At 41.3% G+C, this 24656-nt stretch overlaps 1 protein-coding gene across 4 annotated transcripts; it reads left to right on the top strand.

The window, feature by feature from the left end:
* The first annotated feature begins 885 nt into the window (after nt 1–885).
* irf7 (interferon regulatory factor 7) lies at nt 886–24656 on the top strand. 4 transcript variants are annotated; one of them, XM_087996446.1, is made up of 10 exons: nt 886–1038; nt 1169–1334; nt 5750–5924; nt 7010–7146; nt 9867–9927; nt 10716–10892; nt 14694–14846; nt 18755–19123; nt 19711–19850; nt 20630–24656. In XM_087996446.1, exons 1-10 carry the CDS (start codon nt 1007–1009, stop codon nt 20798–20800), a joined length of 1581 nt encoding a protein of 526 aa, XP_087852572.1. In that variant the 5' UTR covers nt 886–1006; the 3' UTR covers nt 20801–24656. The 4 variants fall into 4 exon arrangements, with proteins under 4 accessions (XP_087852572.1, XP_087852575.1, XP_087852573.1 ...); XM_087996447.1 differs by having other exon boundaries at nt 887–1038; nt 19711–19823; XM_087996448.1 differs by having other exon boundaries at nt 942–1063.

Here is a 24656-nt window from a genome sequence, read left to right as displayed (position 1 = left end):
AAATGGAGATTCGGTTTTGTTGCAATATGATCATTGGCTGGCACTCAAGGGGCACATGTTACTTTTATAGGATATTGATGAGCCCTGGATTGAATGCTACCCAGGTCGAGCTGCTATGGGCAAGGACTGCTTCAGGATTTAAAGCATCACAAGTGATGCTGAACATGGTTCCAAGCATCAATTAACATCTCCACTTCTGACCTTGTCAGGATCCAGTGCTGAAGAACCTGTAACACCTAAAATGTCGACTTCACCGCCTCCTGATGCTGCCTAGCCTGCTGTGTTCTTCCAGCCTCCTGCCTGTCTATTTTGGATTGCAGCATCTGCACTTTTTTTTTGTCTCTAAGATGAGCACTTGAAGTTGTTTGGTGGTGTGCCCATGTGTCCGCTGCCCTTGTCTTTTCCAGGTCATAGATTTGGAAGGTTGGAGGCAACTTGATGAGTTACTCAAGTACAACTGGCACACACTGGTCTGCAGAAACTGCTGTCCATGGATGGTGCGGGGATAAGGAATTACTCCGAGGGTTTGGGAACTGGCAGCGTGTGGATTTCCACGGCCTTCGAATTATTGGCTGATAATGTTGACTGGTAAAGAAAAATTTTCCAAAGCCTTGCAAAATGAAAGGGCTGTCCTTTTTTTTTAATCTGAACGTCCCCTTCTTGCTCAGCATTGGCTATGTACATGGTTAGCGCCAATTTCGGTTGGAAAACAGTGCAACAATAGAAAGCGAAACTTAGAAATAAATTAGAGCTTACAAACTCGACTGGATTCCACGTCATTTCGGGGAAAGGAAACCGGATGGCCATATTTGGCAAACGGTAGTTTTCGCACCTAGTATTAAGGACAGAGGCTGGTGGCTGTGAGGGAGGTAGATGGGGTGGTGGTGGTGGTTTAGGGATTGGCTGGGCTCCTTGTCAGCATGTGACGTCATTGGGTGCCCCAGATCTGTATAAAGGAACTTTGGAGACCCGGGATGCGCTGAATTGAAAGCAGAGTGATGTTTTAATGTTTGCAGTGTCTGCAATGGGCAAGCAGAGGTGACTTGCTCTACACTGTAGAAATGTACTTGCCGGCGGCAAGCCTTTGTGTCTAATTTGCAGAATTCACTGTCTTCCTTTGCTCTGCACTGTATTTCAAACACAGCGCGTTGTCTTTATTTGTTTGCAGAATGAACAACCAGAAACCACAATTCCGATCCTGGTTAATCGCTCAGGTTAACAGCGGTCGTTATCATGGGCTGCGCTGGCTGAACCACGAAAAGACCATGTTCCGAATTCCCTGGAAACATGCCGGCAGGCAGGACCTCTGTGAGAATGATTACAGCATCTTCAAGGTAGGGACTTGCAGCGGTTTGCGAGAATGAATGCTGTTTCTAGAGTCAGCCCTTTGTCCCTGGAGGTCTGAGGCGGCTGAGCGAGCTAATGTCTGAATCACAAAGTCCGATCCTAACAATTTGCCGGAGATAGACAGCAATGAGGAAGCGCCACTCAGAAACTCAGACCCTGGTGGATGTAAAGACTCTGGCATTAATTTGAAGGCGAGCAGGAGAGTCTGCTCTGCTGTTTTGTCAAAACCAATGAATTAAGTGATTCCCCGGTAACTGTCTCACTACAGCTTGTAGGAGCTTGCTGTGCACAAACCTATTGTTTTAATTCCAATAATACAACTAACTTCAAAACTACTTACTTGCCTGTAAAACACGTTGAAATGTCTGGTCATCCTACAAAGTGCTATGTCAATGCAGGTGCTTTATACTTTGTCTCTGTAGGGATTCCTTTTGAAATGTTTTGGTTCTTAGAAATTGAAAAATGACGGCTAAGCTGTCCAGTTCAATGGATTCTTGTTCTCAAGACATGTTAGTTTAGTGTTTGATCTATAGCACAGAAAGTCTGTGGCTTAGTGTAAAGTGAGGCTAATCAGCAAACCTCATCAGAGACTGTCCAATGTATGGAATCCACAGTTAGTTAAGTTTGTATTTGCTCCATATGCCAAACATCAAATAAAAACATTGGATCCTTCGCTCCCGTGGTACAGATGGTGTTTACCTGATGTGCAGGCACTTGTAAACATGGTCCCTGGTCACTGCTCCCTCTGCTGGCGCAGTGGAAAGTTATAATGGCCTATTCTTTCAAATGGGAGATTAATTCAGTCACATCTTCAAGATCACTTGATACTGCATTGTATGATGGGGCAGTTGAGGATGTGGATCTTGTTGTTAACGGGGTTTGATGAAATATTCAGTTTTGGGTCAGTGAGTAGCTGCCTTTTGTCTCTGTATATGTGTTGAGGAAGCAGTTAGCCCATTTGGCTGGACAGTTGGTTTGTGATGCAGATTGTTGCCAACAGTGTGGCTTCAATTCCTGTACCAGCTGAGGTTCCTGAAGGACTCTCCATCTCAACCTCTCCCTTCACGTGAGCTGCAGTGACCCTCAGGTTCAAACATCATCAGTTGTTTCTCTGGTGAGATGGTGGCTGTTTGGTTCCACTAGGACTATGTGGGCCTGTTGATGCACATGTGTCTCTATGTGGAAATATAAACCTTCTAAGCAATGATTTGGTGGGTGATTTTTACCCATTTGAAATCTCAAGCAGCAGACCATCTCTAGCTGTTATTGTCTGAGTGTCTCAATGCACTAAGTGTCACTTTGCTTCCCCTTCTAGACAGACTGTGGTGGTGGAGGGTTGCTTTTTGGACTGGAGGTCTGTGACCAGTGGTGTGCCACAAGGATTGGTGCTAGATCCACAGTTTTTTGTCATTTATATAAATGATTTGGATATTTAGTAAGGTTGCAGATGACACCAAAATATGTAGTGCAATGGGCAGTGAAGAAGACTCTTTCAGAATACAAAAGGACCTTAATCAGATGGGCCAGTGGGCTGAGGAGTGGCAGATGGAGTTTAATTTAGATAAATGTGAGGTGTTGCATTTTGTTAAGGCAAACCAGGGCAGAACTTCTACAGTTAATAGTAGGGCCCTGGGGAGTGTTGCCAAACAAAGAGACCTAGTGGTGTAGGTATATGGTTCCTTGAAAATAGAGGTACAGGTAGACAGGGTGGTGAAGAAGGTGTTTGCAGGCTTGACCTCATTGGTCAGAACACTGAGTACAGGAGTTTGGACATCAAGTTGCAGCTGCATAGGATTTTGGTTAGGCCACTTTTAAAGTACTGCGTACAGTTCTGGTCATCTTTCTGTCAGGGGATGTTGCTAAACTAGAGAGGACGCAGGAAAGATTTACAAAGATGTTGCCAAGAGTGGAGGGCTTAAATGGGTTGGGGCTTTTTTTTCCTGGAGCATCAGAGATTGAGGAATGACCTTATAGAGTTTTATTAAATCATGTGGAGTATGGATAGGGTGAATAATCAAAGTCTTTTTCCCCAAGGTGGTGGAGTCAAAAACTAGAAGACATAAGTTTAAGTTGAGGGGGGAAAAATTTAAAAAGGACCTGAAAGATAACTGTTTCATGCAAAGGGTGATATGTGCATGAAATTAGCTGCCAGAGGAAGTGGTGGAGGCTGGTACAACATTTAAAAGGCATCTGGATAGGTATATGAATAGGAAAGGTTTCAGAGGGATATGGGCCAAATGGGATATTGGAGGATGTCTGGTCGGCATGGAAGGGTTAGACTGAAGGGTCTATTTCCCTTGTTGTACGACTCTATAACTCTAAATCAATGGTTTCTCGCTCTCAGTGTGGAGGCTGATACAATGGAAAGACAATGTGCCTGTCCTAGAATACACGGAAGTTTAGATATTTCAGTGTTATTTGGGCCAGTAATAATTAACATGGAAATACTGATAACCTAACACTGTCTAATACAATATGTATGATACTAGCACTCTCCTACTATCCTTGTGGTCATTGGACGTCTTCAAGTTGGGGATTCTGTCTCCCCAGAATTATGAGTTTCTTTGAGGGTCTTTATGTGATTTAACTAGGCCAATCCTCAACCTGCATATCTTTTTACACATGGAGCATGGATAATGGGATCCAATGCGCAGGATTTGCATTCTTGACCTTCTTTCCCTACTGCCATTCTAGACCTGACTGTATGAAAAAGTTGTTTTCTCACATTACCACCTGTTTCTTTTGCACATCACTTTAAAGTTGTGCCCTCTTGTTCTTTTTGATTTTTGGAGCAGAAACAGCTTTTCCCCATCTATGCTTTTCCGCTTGCAGGTGGTTGGGTCTTTTGTAGCATTTTCTTTGTTTTCTTTTGGAATGCTGGGCCTTTTCAGTCATTGAGGCACAGTGTGCAGCCCACCATCGATGATATTGCTTGTGGAGCTGGCTTCAAGAAGAACACTGGAGTTTGCTCATGGTTGGAGAAAATTACTGCAAATGCTGGAATCTGTGCTGAAAACAAAAAATGCTGGAGAGCACAGCGGGTCAGACAGCATCCATGGAAAGAAAGCAAGCGACATGCCGAGTCTAGATGACTCTTCATCAGAGCTGACATGAAATGCAATGAGGACTTCATGTTAGTTGTGATGAAGACTCATCTCAACTCGAAACATTAGCTCGCTCTCTCTTCATGGACGCTGCCTGACTGTGATCTCCAGCATTTGCTTTTTGTTTTTAGCACTGGAGTTTGCTCATTTGTTTTTCACTAAGTTCTGTTACCTCTGCTACCTTTTTGTTTGTTCATGGAATAAGAATGTCACTGGCTAGGCCAGCATTTTTTCCATCCTTAATTGGTCTTAAGAAGGTGATGGTGAGCTGAGTTCTTGAACTGCTACAGTCCATTTGGCGTAGGTAGACCGTGAATGCTGTTAAGGAGAGAGATCCAGGATTTTGACGTGGTAACAGTGCAGGAACAGTGCTATAGTTCCAGACCATGCAGTTGTAACACGTACATGAATCAAAGGCTGTCAAGAAACTCCACTGTGCAGTGCAGTGAGGGTCAGAGCCGATTGACTGAGGTGGGTTCTTGGCATTTTATGCAGTGGACACACCACTAGCCCATTGCGCCCATTCCATCAGTGAAGTGAAACACAAGTACATGCTCTAGGATCACTGGGCAGAAACTCTAAAGGTACATAGTGGTCCTGACATGTCAATTAATCATTCTACTTTGGGAGACCATTCTGCGAAATCATGATCTTCTGATATCAATATTTCCCACGTGATTAATGGAGTATTCCTGTTACATCTTTCTCATCTTTGCATATGAAGTGAACATCACAACCAGTGTAGCACTTACGAAGTGTTGGAACTCATATAGGCAAAAGTGGCAGCTAATTTGTATATAAAGAGCCCACAAACAGCAATGAGGTGATGATCAGGCAAACGGTTATTATCGATGATAGCTAGAGAATCTATTTTGGATACCACATTCTCTTAATCCTAACTCTACTGTTCTTCTTTGAATAGAAGGAAAGATAGTTGCCAGTGTCCACTCATGGTTCAGTAGGTAACTTTATCACCTATCAGCCATAATGTTGTAGCCTCAAGAACCACTTATTCTTTCTAAAAAAATATTGCAATGGGGATTTTGGTGTATAACCATTGCTGGCATTCTCAATGCAATGCAAAAAGAGTGCTGCACTATTTCAGAGGCAGTACTGAGGGAGTGCTATACTGTCAAAGGGACAGTACTGGGGGAGCACTATGCTGTGTGAAGGTCAGTACTGAGGGAGCACTGCAGCGTTTGAGGGACAATATTGAGGGAACACTGCACTGTATTGTCACCATTCTGGTACTGTTCATTGCAGTCAATTGCTAAAGAATCTTGCTGTTTCTTCTCCAGGGTTGGGCAACAGTGAGTGGGAAATGTACTGATGGTCCACCCAAATGGAAAACTAACTTCCGATGTGCCCTCAACAACATTGACTCATTCACTTTGCTGGAGGACAACTCGAAGGAATCAACGGATCCACATAAAATCTATGTCATTACTAACGACAAGGTCAATTCAGCGCTTGGTATGTTTCACTTGTGATCTGAGACATAACTGTAGCTTAAGTGTTCCATTTCAAGGACTGAGATGTCTGGCATTTAGTAACGAATCAGCCATGGTCTCATAGAACAGATTAGAGAGACCACACATTCTACCCTCTGCCCCTACACAGTTCCTTTGCATGTCTGTGTGTGCTAGTGTTTGGAAATCTCTACCTAATTGGACTCAGTATAATTGTTTTATTGTGGTTGCAACCTAATCCAAATAGCAAATGGCAATACAAGACTATTCTGCAGTGATCATTAAGATCCTGAACATTGCTGAAAATCTTGATGAACTTCTTTGTTTTTATTGTGAAACAGATTTGAACTTGCGGAGGAAAGCTTTTTGACATTTTTATTTGCTCATGAGTTTTGGGTTCTGCTGGCAAGGCAAGCATTTAATCTCCATCTCTTATCATCCTTGATAAGGTCACAAACTACCATCTTGAACTGCTGCAGTCCATGTGGTGTCAGTTAAGAATCCTGCAATTCATTAGCGAAGAGTCAGTTTCCTTTCTGATTGGCTGTGGGGCTCATGGATTGGATAACCAGTGCTGGGTCTAGGTAGTTGCCAAGTGGACCTAAGTTAATGTGGGGAGATGAGAGAAACTGAGGTTGCTGTCCTCTGTAGCAGAAGAGGTCTGGAAGAGACTTAACAGAGGCGTTCAAAATTCTGGATTATTTTGATATAAGGAGAAATTGTTTCCAGTGATGGAAGGGTTAGTAACCGAAGGATACAGATTTAAGACAGTTGGCAAAAGAACAGGAGATTGATGAGAATATTTTTGTGGACCACTGTATGGTCTGGAAGGTACTGTGTCCAATAAAATGACGGAAGCAAATTCAATAATAAATACTGCACATGGAAAGGCAAATGTGCCTAGAGTATGGGGCAAACAGGGAAGTGCGACTAACTGGATTATTCTTTCAAACTGCCAGCAGAGGCACAATGGATTGAATGGCCTCCTTCTGTGCTGCATCATATTCCTTGATTTGAAGTAATTGCGAAAAAACAATTCAAAACAAAAAAAGGTTTACACTTTTAAAATTCTTTTTGCTGTGATTTCAGAACCAAACATGGATGGAACTCTGCAGGAAGATGATAACCTCGAATCACAACTGCACATTAGTCCTGAGACTAACCTGGAACAGCCTAACTTTGCACTCTATGTTCCCCAGCAGTCCTCTGCAATACCCAACACTAAGGTATGTTGGGATCTGCGATTCCGTTTCACTGAACTTTCAATCATCAGGAAACCCATGATAATAGAATTTCACAAACCCAGGAAACATGATGTGGAGCAGGAAGTATGGCTTTAAGACCTCTGGAAAGCACCAGGAAGCTTCATTCTGCTTCACTAGAGCTGTCCCTTTGTAAATTAATTTGGATCCATAACCATGGGGAATATTACAAGTTCTTATCATTTAAGTTTGTTTAATATCAAGGTGCACTGTTAACCTGCTTTAACACAATTTATATATCTGGCTTCCTTATTCAGGATTCCTCAACTGAAGGGAAAAGATATTCTTGATCTGTGTCATAATTTTAAATACCTTGACCAGAACACTCAAACTTCATGTCTGTTGAGCAGAAGACAGTTTTTCTGGTTGCTCATCAGTGTTGTCACAGCTTTGCCTCAAAGCGGGCAGCACTCTAAGTCAGAATGCGGTGGATTGAAATCCCACTTCAGATATTTAATATACAGAATCAAATATTAAGGAAGCAATACACTGTGGGAGGAGCAATACAAAGGCTACACTGCACTGTCAGAGGGGCAGTACTAAGGGATGTCTGTGCTGTCTTTCTGGAGAGATCTTAAACTGTCTCCCCGTGCAAATGGATGTTAAAGATGCCATTGCAATATTTTTTTAGAAAGAATAAGAGTTCAAGGTCACTCAACCAACATCGCTGAAAAAAAGGAATGCCAGTCATTTATCATGTTGCTATTTGTGGGGTTTTGCTGGAGACAATGGCTGCTGCATTATAACAAGGAATATCCTTCAAAACGTTGTTACTTGGCTGCAGGCTTTGAGTCATCCTGAGGGTTGGGAAAATCATTATAGAAATTCATGTCTTGTTTTATGTTCTGTGCTGTGAGTGTGGCAGAATCTAACAGGTTAAAACCAGCAATCTGCTTTACTTGTAAATTAAACAATTACAACAAAGTAGCAAGAAACAGTGAGTGTCCAGAACAAGGATAGCAAGAAAACAGTTTCACAAAACAAATTCCAAGCACTTCAGTTCTATTTCTAGTTTTCAGATGAAACCTGTCATGTTACATCGAAGATTGGCCTTTGACAGGATCTACGATTATTTCCAATGTTGAAGCAAAGTAAGGAATTAGGAACTGCCATTTTGTTTATTACAGATAGCTCCATCCTTCCTCTGACATTAAGTGCTCACTTACTGATAAATCAATTCCACGACATTCTCCAGTCACCTGAAACTATATCGAGTGTCTGATATTGAGCTACCTTATTGCAGCAGAGTTTGTGTCCTGAAAAACCTGTTAATTAAACTTGCTAACTCTGTTTCACTCTCTATAAATCCTGACTAGGTTTCTCTAGCACTTTTAGTTTTTGTTATGTTATGGACTAGGCCAGACCACTCAAAGTATTCTTAAGCAGGCAGCCCAGACCATAACTTTGCAATTTGTTTCGGTAAGTGTACAGTGAAAATTACTCGGAGTAAGTTAGCTAGGTTGACTGCTAGTTTTAAAACAGACAAAAATGTATTCACAAAATTACACAATGAAACACACAGAACAGAATAAAGAACCCCTACAGAACTGTCTATCCAAACCAAACTTAAGTATGCTGTTCCGAATATACACAACAGTCCAAAAAACCAGTATAAATGGAACACGTGCTTACAGGTTGAAGTTGAAGGGCAGAAAGAGAGAGGGAGAGACAGTTTCCACACAGCTCCCTGTTAAATTTCCAACCAGTGCTGCACTGAACTAAACTGCTCAGCTCAGCTAGAGAGCTGACCACTCCCCTTTCATTATACAGGTCACTTCTAAAACATGACCACTTTGGCCTGAAGTCTCATCTGCTACATATAAACAAAAAGACTCCTCAACACCCTTTAATCTCTGTACTAAACCAGAACGATCAGAGCCTGGCCTGGTTTATCACCCCTCTGAAGATAATCAAGAGCAGAGCATCCTTGAGCCAAGGAACAGCTTTTAGAAAAACAAGGGACTAGCTTTGTGACAATTATGTTTCTAGCTTCTGCAGTTTTTTGTTTTGAGTGGGAAAAAAATTGAGACTTGTATTTCTATAGCACCATTCACAACCTTAATGTTTCCCAAAGCATTTTACAACCAATAAAGTAACTTTTGAAATGTAGCCACTGTTCCAGTGTCGGATACACAACAGCCAGTAAGCATATAGCAGGTTTCCAGGCATGCAGGGCCTTGTATTATTTCATATGTGAAAGGCACGCCTATGTCATTTCAGGCTCCCTCAGTACTGACCCTCCAACAGTGCAGCACACCTGCAGTACTGACTCTCTAACTGTGCAGTGCTCCCTCAGTACTAGCCCTCCAGCAGTGCAGTGCTCCCTCAGCACTAAGAGTGCTGTGCTCAAGTACTAGCCCTACAGTAGTGTGGGGTGATGTGCTCAGGGACTCTTGAGTAGATCCTGATCCCACAGCCTTCTGACTCAAATGAAAGAAAGTGAGTGTGATCTCAAGGTAGACACAGCTAACCCCTCACATCATCCCCTTTATAACAAGGGAATCAATGACTTTTCCACTTATGCAATAATTAAACTACTTGATAAAAACATTCATTAATGACCAATGACTGTATGTATAATCCATTTCTGAGCTGAATGTGACAGGAACGGATGAAGAGCTTTGTGATTTGGAAATGTTAACAGTCTAAAGTACAGATGTCTCCCCTTGGTTCTATTCAATCAGGGACAGTTAGAAGAATGGATTCCAGATTTTGATTTAATGAATCTGTCGGACAGTGCTGAAGGTTAGTAATTTATTCCTCGATATTGGTTGGGTGTTACCTTTGTGATTTTTTGGGCTGCATGGAAATCCTGACATGGAGATTCCACTGGGGTACACAGCTAGTCATTCGCAGCTAGCAGCTATGGGGAGGTGAATAAGGAAGCCTTATTAGAACTGTCTGTGGGCTGGGAGAAGTGGGAATGCGTGCAGCCAAGCATAACCCTTCAAACTAACCAACCCTACCTCCACCTTGCCCCACCACCATCACTTGCCTGTTCTGAGAGCTCCTCCCCCCAACTGAAATATCAGGTGACTCCAGGTGGAGAATCTGTTGATGAGTAAAGACTCACTTGCAACGAGGAATTAAAACTTCTTCACAACGAAATAAGACTTTCCACTTGAATCTTCATTCCACTGAAACTCCCTGAAGACCTGGAAGACTCTCTTTAGGACCTGGAAACTCCCCCTTACGACCCCTGCCCAGATGATACCTAGGCCAACATGTTGAAAGTTGTTTCCTTCGATCCCCAGTTCCCAGTTCTTGACCTGAAGCAATGCTTCATTTATAGAGAGTGATAAGTCATGTTCTCATCTGGAGCACAGAAAGGAGAGTTTGGTTTCAGAGGGGGCACAGCATATGTTCGCCAGAATGATGCAGCAGCTAAAGGTTTATGGGAGCTTACAGTAGACAAAATGAAAGAGTGACAACACTTGCAGAAGTGTTTCACTGATTGCAGTGTGCTTTGGAATGTTGGGAAATGTGTGATAATGCAAGAAAAAAAAAACTTCCTTTTTGTTCTTTAATTAAAGACCAAATGGCTCCTGGCCTGTTCAATCCAGCAAACATCTATAACTCAGCCGTGAACGGAATCTACAATTTCCAGGTGCCTCCTGGCACTCCTCCCCAGGAAGTTTTCAATGTGTCACCAGCCCAAGTCGTGCCCACTGATGAGTACAGAGAGCTGCCAAGTCAAACATTCAACGCAGGTAATTGCTGGAACCAGAACCAGGGGATAGGTTGAGGGCTGAAGGGCATTTAGTAAAATATCAAGTGTGATTCATTTGTCACCTGGTAACCGTAGGTAAAGGCTGCAATCATTACCTCAAAAGGGGTGTCTAATATGGAACTTACCCGGAACATGGAGACCAAAGAGTAGCCATTGCTATCCAGGTGTACAATGGGACTTTCTCTCTGCCCCTCCAGGCCTTGCTGGAAGCAGTTCCCTGAAGGGTAAAAGGTTGTATCTTGGGCCCCATGGCTCAGGGATGGACAGGACAGCAGCTTAATGTTCCAGGATACAAATGCTATAGGAAGGATAGAAAGCGGGACAAGAGAGGAGGGGGAGTGGTGTTTTTGATAAGGGATAGCATTACTCCTGGGAATACATCCAGGGAAGTTATTTGGGTGGAACTAAGAAATAAGAAAGGGACGATCACCTCATTAGGATTGTATTATAGACCCCCTAATAGTCAGCAGGAAATTGAGAAACAAATTTATAAGGAGATCTCAGTTATCTGTAAGAATAATAGGGTGGTTATGGTAGGGGATTTTAACTTTCCAAACATAGACTGGGACTGCCATAGTGTTAAGGGTTTAGATGGAGAGGAATTTGTTAACTGTGTACAAGAAAATTTTCTGATTCAGTATGTGAATGTACCTACGAGAGAAGGTACAAAACCTGACCTACTCTTGGGAAATAAGGCAGGGCAGGTGACTGAGGTGTCATTGGGGAGCACTTTGGGGCCAGCAACCATAATTCTGTTAGTTTTAAAATAGTGATGAAAAAGGATAGACCAGATCTAAAAGTTGAAGTTCTAAATTGGAGGAAGGCCAATTTTGATGGTATTAGGCAAGTACTTTCATAAGCTGACTGGGGGCAGATATTCGCAGGTAAAGAGATGGCTGGAAAATGGGAAGCCTTCAAAAATGAGATAATGAAAGTCCAGAGACAGTACATCCCTGTTAAGGTGAAAAGAAAGGCTGGTAGGTGGAGGGAATACTGGATGACGAAAGAAATTGAAGGTTTGGTTAAGAAAAAAAGGAAGCATATGTCAGGTATAGACAGGAGAGATTGAGTCAATCCTTAGAGTATAAAGGCAGAAGGAGTATACTTAAGAGGGAAATCAGGAGGGCAAAAAGGAGACTTGAGATAGCTTTGGCAAGTAGGGTTAAGGAGAATCCAAAAGGATTTTATAAATACATTAAGGACAAAAGAATAACTAGGGAAAGAATAGGGCCCCTCAAAGATCAGCAAGGTGGCCTATGTGTGGACCGCAGAAGATGGGGGAGATACTAAACAAGTATTTTGCATCAGTGTTTACTGTGGAAAAGGACATGGAAGATGTAGAATGTGGGGAAATAGATGGTGACATCTTGAAATATGTCCATATTACAGAGGAAGAGATGCTGCATGTCTTGAAACTGATAAAAGTGTAAAAATCCCCAGGACCTGATCAGGTGTGCCCTAGAACTCTATGGGAAGCTAGGAAAGTGTTTGCTGGGCTTTCTGCTGAGATATTTGTATCATTGATAGTCACAGGTGAGGTGCCAGAAGACTGGAGGTTGGCTAATGTGGTGCCACTAAGAAAGATGATAAGGAAAAGCCAGGGAACTATAGACCACGAGCTTGCCGTTGGTGGTAGGCAAGGGGAGGGAATCCTGAGGGACATGATGTACATGTATTTGGAAAGGCAAGGACTGATAAGGAATAGTCAACGTGGCTTTGTGCATGGGAAGTAATGTCTCATGAACTTGATTGGGTTTTTTGAAGAAGTAACAAAGAGGATTGATGAGGGCAAAACAGTAGACATGATCTATATGGACTTCAGTAAGGCATTCGACAAGGTTCCTCATGGTAGACTGGTCAGCAAGGTTAGATCTCATGGAATACAGGAAGACCTGGCCATTTGGATACAGAACTGGCTGAAAGGTAGAAGACAGAGGGTGGTGGTGGAGGGTTGTTTTTCAGACTCAAGGCCTGTGACCAGTGAAGTGCCACAAGGATTGGTGCTGGGTCCACTGCTTTTTATCACTTATAAATGTGATTTGGATGTGAACATAGGAGGTATTGTTGGTAAGTCTGCAGATGACACCATATTTGGAGGTTTAATGGACAGCGAAGAAGCTTACCTCAGAGTACAATAGGATCTTGATCAGATGGGTCAGTGGTCTGAGGAGTGGCAGATGGAGTTTAATTTAGATAAATGTGAGGTGCTGCCTTAGGAAAAGCAAATAAGAACAGGACTTATACACTTAATGGTAAGGTTCTGGAGAGTATTGCTGGACAAAGAGACCTTGGAGTGCAGGTTCATAGCTGCTTGAAAGTGGAGTCACAGGTAGATAGGATAGCGAAGAAGGCATTTGGTTTGCTTTCCTTTATTAGTCAAAGTATTGAGTACAGGAGTTGGGAGGTCATGTTGCGGCTGTACAGGACATTGGTTAGGCCACTGTTGGAATATTTCATGCAATTCTAGTCTCCTTCCTGTCGGAAAGATGTTGTGAAACTTGAAAGGGTTCAGAAAAAAATTACAAGGATGTTGCCAGGGTTTGAGGATTTAAGCTATAGGGAGATGCTGAATAGGCTTGGGCTGTTTTCCCTGGAGTGTCAAAGGCTGAATGGTGACGTTATAGAGGTTTACAAAATTATGAAGGGCATGGATAGGATAAATAGACAGTCTTTCCCCTGGAATGGAGGTGTCCAGAACTAGAGGGCATAGGTTTAGGGTGAGAGGGAAAAGATATAAAAGGGACCTAATGGGCACCTTTGTCACACAGACGGTGGTGCATGTGTGTGGAATGAGCTGCCAGAGAAGTGATGGAGGCTGGTACAATTATAGCATTTAAAAGGCATCAGGATGGGTATATGAATAGGAAGGTTTAGAGGGATATGGGCAAGGTGCTGTCAGGTGGGACTTGATTGGATTGGGATATCTGGTCAGTATGGATGACTGGACTGAAGGGTCTGTTTCCGTGCTGTACATCTTTATGACTCTATGACAGTGGCCTTTACCATTGGCATATCTGTCCTTCCGACTTATGGCTGCCTAATGCCAATTAGAAAGTGAAAATAATACATACACAATTAGATGATTCTTGAGTGTCGACTAGTCTCTTTGATTTTATATATAATGTCTGGCAAAGAGGAATGTTCAAAGAAAATGATTTTAAAGATTTTTTTTTAATATTCCTTTGATTCTTCTCTGGGGATAGCTGGTCCAGTTGTGCCCTCAACATTCTTTCTCAATTTCTGGAAAGTTAGCAACCTTAGGTGGACCAAATGGCTACCTTTTCAGTCCAGATGAGAGATCCGAGGCAGAAACCTACCGCCCGGCCTTGTCACCAGGCAGTTCGTAGGGCTGAGCTTTGTAGGAATAACCTCCAGAGATCCCAAGGTATGGCCATGGGGTGTTGGCCCTCTTTTTCACAGGCCAAGAAACACAAAGCAGGTTGTGTTAATTCTTATCACACACCGTATAACCTAGCAATAGGCAGAGGAGGAAATAATGCAATCTCCTGTTTGGCTTGAAACACTGGGCATGTTGCCCTGTCCAGCAAAGCTAGTGAGGCTGTAAATCATGACTTCTTTGACCTCAACTCTAGATGCAGCAGTCTGATGGAGAGGAAGGGTCCTTTGATCACACTCTAGACCCAGGTCCCGTTGACATGCACTTGGGATCCATTTGGGGTCAAATCCATGTGACATTATTTGGGGAAAGTGCTGAAAAATGGTGCATGCTAAGTTGATGTCTTTAAGCAGTAAAATCAGTGTTTTATGTTCCTAATATTAGACCAAACTTGGGAGCCTCTGCTTGTCCCAACATTTCATGTAATGGAGAATGTGGCCCAGGAGATACCAGTACACTATCCTGCTTTAGATGTCCCTCTGAATCCAGCTCCAGGAACGCAGGTTGAAATTCCAATTGTATCTCAACTCCAACAAGGTATGTCAAGCTGAGAAACAGCTGAACTCTTGTCCCAGCTCGTCCAATCGTTGCCCTTTCTATTTAAAAGTAATTTTTTTAAATGGAACATTTAGACAGAACAGAAAAACTTGCATTTCTAAAGCGCTCATCAGAAATTCAGAACACCCAAAATGATTGACAACCAATGAAGAAAAAGATTGAAGAACTGTGGATGCTGGAAATCAGAAACTAAAACAAAAACTCAACAGATCTGGCAGCATGTGTGGAATGAAAGCAGAGTTAATGTTTCAGATCCAGTGACCCTCCTTCAGAACGGTTAGAGTTCAAGTACTCTCGAAGTTTTGTTACAGTTCAATTATACAAAATTGTCCAGATACTGTAGTTTGTGAAAAGCAAGATCCTATAAACAGCAGTGTGATAAAAACATGGAAAATAGGAGTAAACAGTAGGCTATTTGCTGTTCATCAAGCCAATTTCACCATTCGGTCTGATCATGGCTGACCCTCCTTCTCAATACCACATTCCTCTCACCCAAGTGCCTTGACATCTTTAATGTCTAGAAATCTACCTATTTCTTTTGCAAATATATTAAATGATTTGTCTTCTGTTGTAGACAATTCCACAGGATCATCACCTTCTGAGTATAGAAATTTCCCATCTCAATCCTATATCCTGAGACTGGGACCCTTTGTTCTTGACCTCCACACCTGGGGATACATCCAGCCTGTTCAAGCAGCTTTTTATATGTTTCAATGAAATTGTTCTCATTCACCTAACCTGCAGAGAATACAGTCTCCAGCTGACCTAGTCTCTCCTTACAAAATAATCCTGCCATCCTAGGATTCAGCCTTATGAACCTTCGCTGCACTCCCTCTACACTGGCAAGTATATCCTTTCTTAAGGAGACCAAAACTGCATATAATACTCCAGGTGTGGTCTCATCAAGGCTCTGTATAACTACAGTAGGGTTCCTTTCCTCCTCCACTAAAACCCTCTTGCAACAAAGACCAACACACCATTTGCCTTCCTAATTGCTTGCTGCATCTGCATGTTTGCTTTGTGACTGCTGCAAAAGGATACCTAGGTCCCTTTTGTACATCAACATTTCCCAATGTGTCACCACTTAAACAATACTCTGCCATTCTGGTTTTCTTCCTACGTCAGTGGATAACATCACACTTATCCACATTGTATTGCATCTTCTATGCATTTATCCATTCCTTCAAATTGTCTGAATTACCTCCAATCTTTGCATCCTCATTGTCACTTTCAGTGCCAAACCTGACAATGTTAGATGTTGATGGATTATGGGAATACCTGAGGCCCAAGCACTGATCCCAGCAGTTCGCCATTAGTTTGAAAAAGATTGTTTATTCCTGCTCTGTTTCCTGTTAGCTAACCAATTCTCAATCCATGCCAAAATGTGACGTGTAATTCCAATTGCTTCGATTTTACACTTTTTTTTGGTGGGATTTTATCTGTAAAGCAAAATACTCTACATCCACTGGATTCTTTCTCATCCATTCTACTAATTACTATCTCAAATTCATTTTGACTTTGTCTAATTCCATTGATATTTTCAAAGTGTCCTGTTATCACATTCTTTATAATACGCTCTAGCATTTTCCCTAATATTGATTTTAGGCTAGGATTGGGGCGCCACACTCCAATCAGGCGGGAGAATTCCAGAATCTGCAAAAATTTGGAAGATGACAATCAATGCATCCACCTTTTATCCCTTTTTTGTAATACCTTGGAATGTAGATTATCAAAGATTGGGCATTTATCAGCTTTCAGTACAATTAATCACTCCAGTATTTTTTTTCACTAATACAATTTCCCCTTCTCACTTGAGCTTGATTCCCCAGCAGTTCTCAGAAGTATTTTGTGTTGTTGTCTATGAAGACAGAACTAAAATAGTCGTTTAATTCTGTGTCATTTCCTCGTTCTCCGCTGTCAAAACACCTATGAATAAATGTCAAATATTGCAGATGCTGGAGATCTGAAATGAAAATATAAAGTTCTGGAGAAACTCAGCAAGTCTGCCAGCATTTGCAGAGAGTGAAACATAATTATCTTTTTGAATCCAAAAGTACTTTTTTTTTGAGGACATAGGGGTTTTAAAGTTTTTTTTTGAGTTTCTCCAGCATTTTCTGTTTTTATTTTATTTTAATAAAAGACCAATGTTTATCTCCACTAATCTTTCTCTTTTGACATAGTTATAGAAGCTTTCACAGTCCATTTTTATATACCTTGCAACTAACTTTAGTCTCATATTCTTTTTCTTTTTCTCTCTCTTCATTAATCTCCTTATCTTCATTTGCTGTATTCTAAACTACTCCCAATCCTCAGACTTATTATCTTTCCTAGCAACATTATATGATTCCTTTATGGATATTACCAAAATAATCTGTCTTGTGTGGTTCGGTGTAGGGATAACATTGGAAAAGACACTGGGGAGAACTCCCTTACTCTCGCTAAGATAGAGCCATGAGATCTTTACATCCAGCTGAGAGGGCAGATAGGGCATTAGTTTTAATGTGTCATTCAAAAGATGGCATTAGTGCCGTACATCCTCAGTCTTTTCCCTCCCACAATGTGGCACATCCTCAAATACTGGACATCCAACAACACAACCTTGGGGTGCAGGTTTATAGTTTCTTGAAAGTGGAGTTGCAGGTGGACAGTGTAGTGAAGAAGGCGTTTGATATGCTTGTTTTTATTGGTCAGTGCAAAAGTTGGGGTGTCCCGTCGTGGCATAGATTAGGTCACTTTCAGAATACTGCATTTGTCTCTCTGCTACAGGCAAGATGTTGTGAAACTTGAAAGGGTTCAGAAAAGATTTACAAAGATGTTGCCAGGGTTGGACAGTTTGAGCTATAGGGAGAGGCTGAATCAGCTGGGGCTGTTTTACCAGAAGTGTTGGAGGCTGAGGGCTGACCTTGTCAATATTTATAAAAATCATGAGGGACATGATAGGGTAAATATTCAAGGTCTTTTTTCCCAGGGTAGGGGAGTCCAAAACTAGAGGTCATAGGTTTAAGGTGAGGGGGAAAGATTTAAAAGGGACCCATGGGGTAACTTTTTCACGCAGAGGGTGATGCATATATGGAGTGAGCTGCTAGAGGAAGTGGTGGAGACTGGTTTAAATACAACATATAAAAGGCATCTGGATGGGTACATGAATAGGAAGGGTTTAGAGGGATATGGGCCAAATGCTGACAAATGGGACTAGATTAATTTAGAATATCTGGTTGCCATGGACGAGTTGGACCGAAGAGTCTGTTTCTGTGCTGTACAACTTTATGACTCTCTGACAGTATGAGAATATTATCACTGTGGGAATTGCTAGAATCTATTGTAAAAGATATGACAACAGGACACTTAGGAAATATCATTGGATTTAGACAGTCAAAATAGATTTACGAAGGGAAATTATGTTTGACAAACCCACTGGAGTTTCTTGAGATAGTAACGAGTAGAATAGATTATTATTCCATATCTTTTAATACCCTTACCCAGCAAAAATCTATAATTTTTCAGTTGAACCCTAGCCTCAGTAGCGTTTTGAGTAGAATGTTCCAGAATCCACTACTTTTTGTGTGAAGAAGTGCTTCCTGACATCACAACCTCACTCCAGAAGTGTCTGAGGTCCAGTTTTAAGGTTACACCCTCTTGTGCTGACTCTCCCACCTCAGGAAATTCTTTCTTTCGAACCACACTATCAAATTCTTTCATTTTAATGAGATTACTTTTTAAATTTCCTACATTCAAGTAAATACACATGCAGTCTAACTATCCTCAGAATTCTACCCTTTTTTGTTATCCTTGGGATCTGATTACTCGATCTGCTTAAACGTTACAAATTATTGCAAGGCAAAATCAAAAGCTGTCTAGTGATTAAACCTCTCTTTCTCTTTGTGCAGTTCTAAGAGATTTTGACATTACCATTTACTACCGTGGCAAAAAAGTCTTTCAGAGCACAGTTAGCAATGCTAATGGCTGCCGCCTGTATCATGATGAAGAGAATGAAAGATTCGCTCAGCTACAACACATCAGGTTCCCAAGTACAGAGGAAATAAAGGATCATCAACAGAAAAGGTTCACCAATTGTCTCTTGTCAAACATGGCAGGAGGACTTCTTCTGGAGAATAAAAATGGAGATCTTTTCGCCAAGAGACTGGGCAAGTGTCAAGTCTTTTGGACCCGTTCAGGGGCAACCATGAATGAGGAGTCACAAAAGCTGAACCGAAATGAGGAGATTAAATTATTCAGCCTGAAAGATTTTTACACGGGTGAGTTTCCTGCTCAGTGCTTTCTGTTGCTGGTGTTTAAAGGCCCTGGCTTCCTTGTAAATCTTGAATATTGGAGATACAATCCAATTTTTCACCTTCACCCTGGAGTGCTTCTGCTGTCACTGCCTGATCTCCTTCTCAGTCACCTGTACAAGGCTAATGTCTTTGTGTGCTCTGATACACTTGCAGCTCCAATTCAACATTTTTTAATAATCAGCTATTTCATTCAGGAATTTAATTTTTGGAGGAATTAGGCTTCTCAATGGTTATCCATGTATGCATTTATTACCCACCTCATTCCCTCTGCTTAAAAACACAACTCCTCAAATGTTTTCCAAAAGAAGAGAGTGAAGGATTAAGAGCAGCCACAGCAATCATGCTATTCATGATGTATGATGGAACAACTTCCAATCCGTTTGGGATGGAACTAAAGAGAACGCTGGGTTTAAGCCCTGACTGCAATAAGGCAGGCTGTTTATTCAGCATTTTCCCCAACCCCTGCCTCTATTAAAATTTGCCTCAAAACACAGCCTCTGAATGCAGTTAAAATTGAACGATTAAAATACAGTCTCCTTTTTTTTCTTCAGAATGTGTGGAGTTCATGGAGCAGCAACGCGGAATGCCACAAAGCTCCATCTTCCTATGCTTTGGACAACAATTCCGGATAGGAAATGAGAAGAAGAAACTCATCCTGGTCAAGGTCAGAGGATCTTCACCAATCCAACAGGCAATTCTGGAGAAATGTCTTTAAAGACTTGCGTTTTACATAGTACCATTCTAAACCTTAGCTTGTCCCAAAGCATTTCATAACCAGCAAAATAACATTTTAGATTTGCCTGTGATGGTTCTTCACAGCACTTAAACAGGGAAAAGGTATTGAAGTGGGATAGGCTGAAGTGTTTTCATACAGAAAATGTGAATAAAAGTGTTTCCTGTGACGGGAGACTCAGTAAGCAGACGACACAAGCTTATGATAATTTGTGAAAGAACTAAGAGGGGAAATGAGAAGAATTTTGTTTTGTAGAGTGAGTTTTTGTGATCTAGAATGCACCAGCTGAACGGTTGGTGAAATGTTTTCAAGCATAACTTTCAAAAGAGAATTTGGTAAATGTTCAAAGGGAATGGTTTTTCAAGGCTCTGTGGGGAGTAGGATCAATTGAATCCTCTCTCTCAAAAAGTTACCTCAGGCACAATGGGCTGAATAGCCTCTTTCTTTGCTATAGCATTCTATGAATCTATCACAGGAGTATTTTCACTCTGTTTCTGGGCAGAGGGGATGCTAAGACCTTTCAACCCATCCCTTTGCTAACAATATCAGTTCCACCCAAGCTTTTCACTCTGAGAACAAGAGATAGCAAAGGCTTGATCCTGGGTGCCTTTGGCAACTTTACTCAAACGGCCTGGTCATATTGGCCAATGGCAGAATTTAGTGTTTGCTTTTTTTCACTTTTGAGTGACTGAACCTCATTCCATCAATGTTGTCTTGTTTCTGTTTCCAACCCTCAGATTGTTCCTAAAATCTGCATCTGTCTGATTGAATACACCCATCAAGAAGGAGCATCCTCACTGACCAGTGATAATGTCAGCCTGCAGATGTCTAACAATTCCAGCACATCGTCCATGGAGAACTTGATGGCTTTAATCCATGAATTGGAAAGCCTGATGGAGCTAGAGTAGTTGAGACACTGGTCCCAGGCATTGGGTGCTTGAAATACCTACAAATGTCAACTTGTCACAAAAACTTCCTCTTCATCACACTTGAGCATATAGCTGCAAAGTTTTCTGACCCAGTTCCTACAATGCTTAGCCAGAAGGATCATCTAGAACTTATCACTGTCTTTTAATCTTTTTTGCATTTGAGTTTTGGGCAAATCTTAAGTATAATCTTTTAGGCATTCAGAGGAATGATCATTGCATCTTGCTTCTTTCTAGTAACTAGTCAAGGAATTTGGACTGTTTGCAAGCATTCGAGAAGCTGGTTCAGAATTTGCTTCCATCTGAGCTGGTGCTTGCTAGTAAAGAAAATTGACAGAAGATCAAACTTCAAACCCATCTTTAATTCTCTGCCATGCCGATTCAGTTAAAGTCCAAAAGAAGCAGAGACTGATCTTCATGAAGAATAACACATCCAGTTGCACAGTGTGTTGCTCAGTTGGGAAATTGGAAATCAAGATTCCAACAACTCCCGTTTCTGTAGCCTCCTCTCACAACTTCAGGACGTTTCAAAGTACTTTTTCATAATGTTGGATTTACAGCAGCCATTTGATGTACAGAATGATCCTGCAAACAGGAATGGCCAGATGAAGCATACTGTGGGGCCACAGATTTAGATCATTTGGCATAGGGCAATTATTTTTTGCTTCCCCGCATACTACAAAGCTTTCTTTTTGAAAGTGGGAAAAGTATTTGAGGAATTGTGATTTTTGTTATCTATCTTTGGAAATTTAAATGCCTTTTTTTGTCCCTCCCATTCAAAAAATGTTCCAGTCACTTTTAGTCCACTGTCCAGCTCTGATATCAGTTTGTAAATCCTTTCTCATCAGTCTTAGGATGCTTGCCTCAGTTGGCAAGGCTAGCATTCATTGTTCATCCCCCTTTGCTGATGAGAAGTTTGAGGTAAGTCGCTGATCAGTGTACCTAATGTTGAGATACTCAACATGCTATTAAAGAGTCTGTTGATGTAGTGACAGTGAAGGAACAGTGATACAGTTCCACATCAGCATGCGACTTGGAGTGTGACTTGGGAGCGGTGTTGCCCTGTGTTGTCCATTGCAGGTAGTGATGGTCCCGAGTATGGAGGTACTGCTTTTTGTTTAAAAGAAAAACTCTGCAAAGTAATTTGCTGCATGGGTTTTTATTTCCACGAAAGAGAACCTACCTGCAATTCTTTCAAAAAGGTGAGCCCATTTTCAAAACAATGGCAGAGGAATTCCCAAAGGCACAGTTAATCTTCCTGATTGGAGACTGGACAGCAATGGCTAAAGCTTAAGAGAGTTCTGATCTAACACAGCAGCAGTCAAACTATTTCTTTGATACTGGAGTCATACTGAGACAAAACAAACAAACCAACTTGTTTGTTTAATTGAAATTTAGAAGCATTTGGGGGGAAAAAAACTTGCTATGTTTCAGTGAATACTGAAAATGAGAACCTATTGTGGAACAAGATAATCCACCTTTTTTCCATATGTCTGGTTAACTTAAATTGAAATTACACAACAGCAGGAGTTGCCTATGGTTCTACAGCAGCAACAGTTTTGTAGTTCAATGCATTACCAACAATACCTTCCCTCAAAAGATTGTCCTGGAATCTCCAGGATTTATTGGAGATGATTGTTGCAGATCATCCTGTTCTTAGACCTAGGGAGAGAACTGCAAGCAAGCTAGTAATAGAGTTTCCTCTAGTAACAGAGTTTCTTTCCTGTAGTTCATACATTTTAAGATTAATTATTTTAATGTCGCTCAGCCCAATATCTGGGAGTGAATAATCTCACTCTCAATTCCCACATGGACTCATTCCACTCCTTCACCTAAAGACATCATGAAGTGTAAAACAGACGTTGGCATATTTTCAATTCGGGATTTTAAAAAGGAGCTGACCTGCAAATTCTGGAATTTAAGCACAGCAGAATATTCTAGAATGACTTGGAAGATCCACCAACGTCTGTTTCTTTTCTTAAAAATATGCAAGTCATCTTTTGGGTGGTGATGTCCCTCTGTAGCTATTTGATTAACCTCCGGTCTGAATTGCACTCTGTTCAGGGTCTGTAGTGAGAGAGGGTATTGGCTACAGGCCTTGAAAACGCCCTTTCAAATATTAATTTCTAAACTTCAGATACCTTTCTAAGAAATAGATGTCAACTCAGTGAGCTGAACAAAGTTTAATGCTGCCCTATTTAATGTTAAATTCCTTTATCTGCTCTAAACAGAAAGTATATGGGAGTGGTTCTTATGATTTTTCACTAACTTTTCACAAAAATACATTATATCTCTTTAAGCTAATACTCATTAACTTCGAGGCAGAATCTAACATGAACAGTCAGGAAATGTGAAACAACTCTCCCAGCTTGTTAAATATTTATTTTGTTTTCGTATGGTATTTTTATTATTGCTGCCTCTTCAAGAAACTTTTAATCCCTTTCGTAAGTCGTTGATTTTTATACTTTGAAACAAAAGTTAAAGCAGAAAACCTGAAAATCCATCTCATCAGTGAGGGCTTCTCTGGTGCTGGTCATTGATGGTTTGAATTCAGGCATAGTAACCACACTCATGGTTTTCAGAGAGCGATGGTTACAGTGAGTCAATAGTCCGCTGGTAGGATGGTGTTAGAAAATGTTTACAAGAATGATTAAGGGCTTCCATTTAAACTATGAATTAAGAACAATGCACATTCATCTGATCACACAGGGCAATGATGTGAAAGCGGTCTAGAGCATCTTAACTTCAGTAAATTTCTAGATGTTAACTTGTACAAAAGTGAAATTTAAGATTACTTTCATTTCACAGATTGTCGATTAGTTCAGAGTAATCTTTTTGATCCCGCCCAGTTTTATTTCCAGTGCCCAGCTGACTTTATTTCTCTCCCTGTTGATCGGGGTGGGGGAGGTGTGCTGGTGGGATACCATTCCTGCTGGCCAGGCAGAATGCTGTACTCCTGTTCTCAGCCCAAAGCAGCGGTGATCCTCAATGCAGAGATCACTGAGAAAAAGCCATTTGATTGTATTTGAGCATTTTGCTCTTTGGTAAGGGCAGAATCTGACCCTAGTTAAAATTGGGGGATCATTAGATATTACTGATTCAATTAAATTGTCACTCCATGAAATCAATCTGATGAGGATTCCCAAATCAGCATTGGAATGGGTACTTCTCAATGGAGACAGGAATTGCTCTTTATTAGTCATGGGATCAGTAGATCCCAAAACAAGCTAACTTGGTCTACCAGATGTTGGTAGCAGATATACAATCACTCCATTGCCAAATGAAATATCTTGGGGAGGAGTTTATTGTGTGGCGATGTGATCAGGGCATCAATGAATTGCTATGCTGAATTCTCTAGATATCTAATGTGCCACTAATGCTGTGGTACTCATTCCAGGATCAGAATAGTTCTGAGGTTTGGTGCTAAAGTAATCTACATTCAATCCACATGTGGCACCCGTCGTAATCAGGTATATGAAGTGTTTTCAGGTTACCTGCTGACTGAATTTATTTTGATCTGAAGAGGGTGGAGGGGGGAGCAGAATGAAGAAGGTGCACATTCCAGGGCAATTGTTATGTTGTTGACCCACAGAACCCCTTTGGGAGATAGTACCTACAATTAGATGCCCCCCCCCCCCCCCCCCCCCCCCCCCAACCACCAAAACCTCTTCAATCTGCACTTTGAGAAGAAAACCCTTTTTCCTAGCTAGGCAAAGCGTGTACAGTCTTATTGGGGTTATAAGGGTGAAGTGTATATATTCTTCTAAGACTATATATTTTATAAATTTGCTGTTTAAAACTTTCTTAAAGTTTATTAAAATATAGAGACAAATTGCAA

This window comes from Chiloscyllium plagiosum, unplaced genomic scaffold (genome assembly GCF_037043375.1).
Source record: "Chiloscyllium plagiosum isolate Xiang-an unplaced genomic scaffold, Cpla_swu_hap1 HiC_scaffold_18, whole genome shotgun sequence".
Lineage (NCBI taxonomy): Eukaryota > Metazoa > Chordata > Chondrichthyes > Orectolobiformes > Hemiscylliidae > Chiloscyllium > Chiloscyllium plagiosum.
The sequence above is the reverse complement of the archived record's forward strand: the minus strand, read 5'-3'. Positions and strand labels throughout refer to the sequence as shown.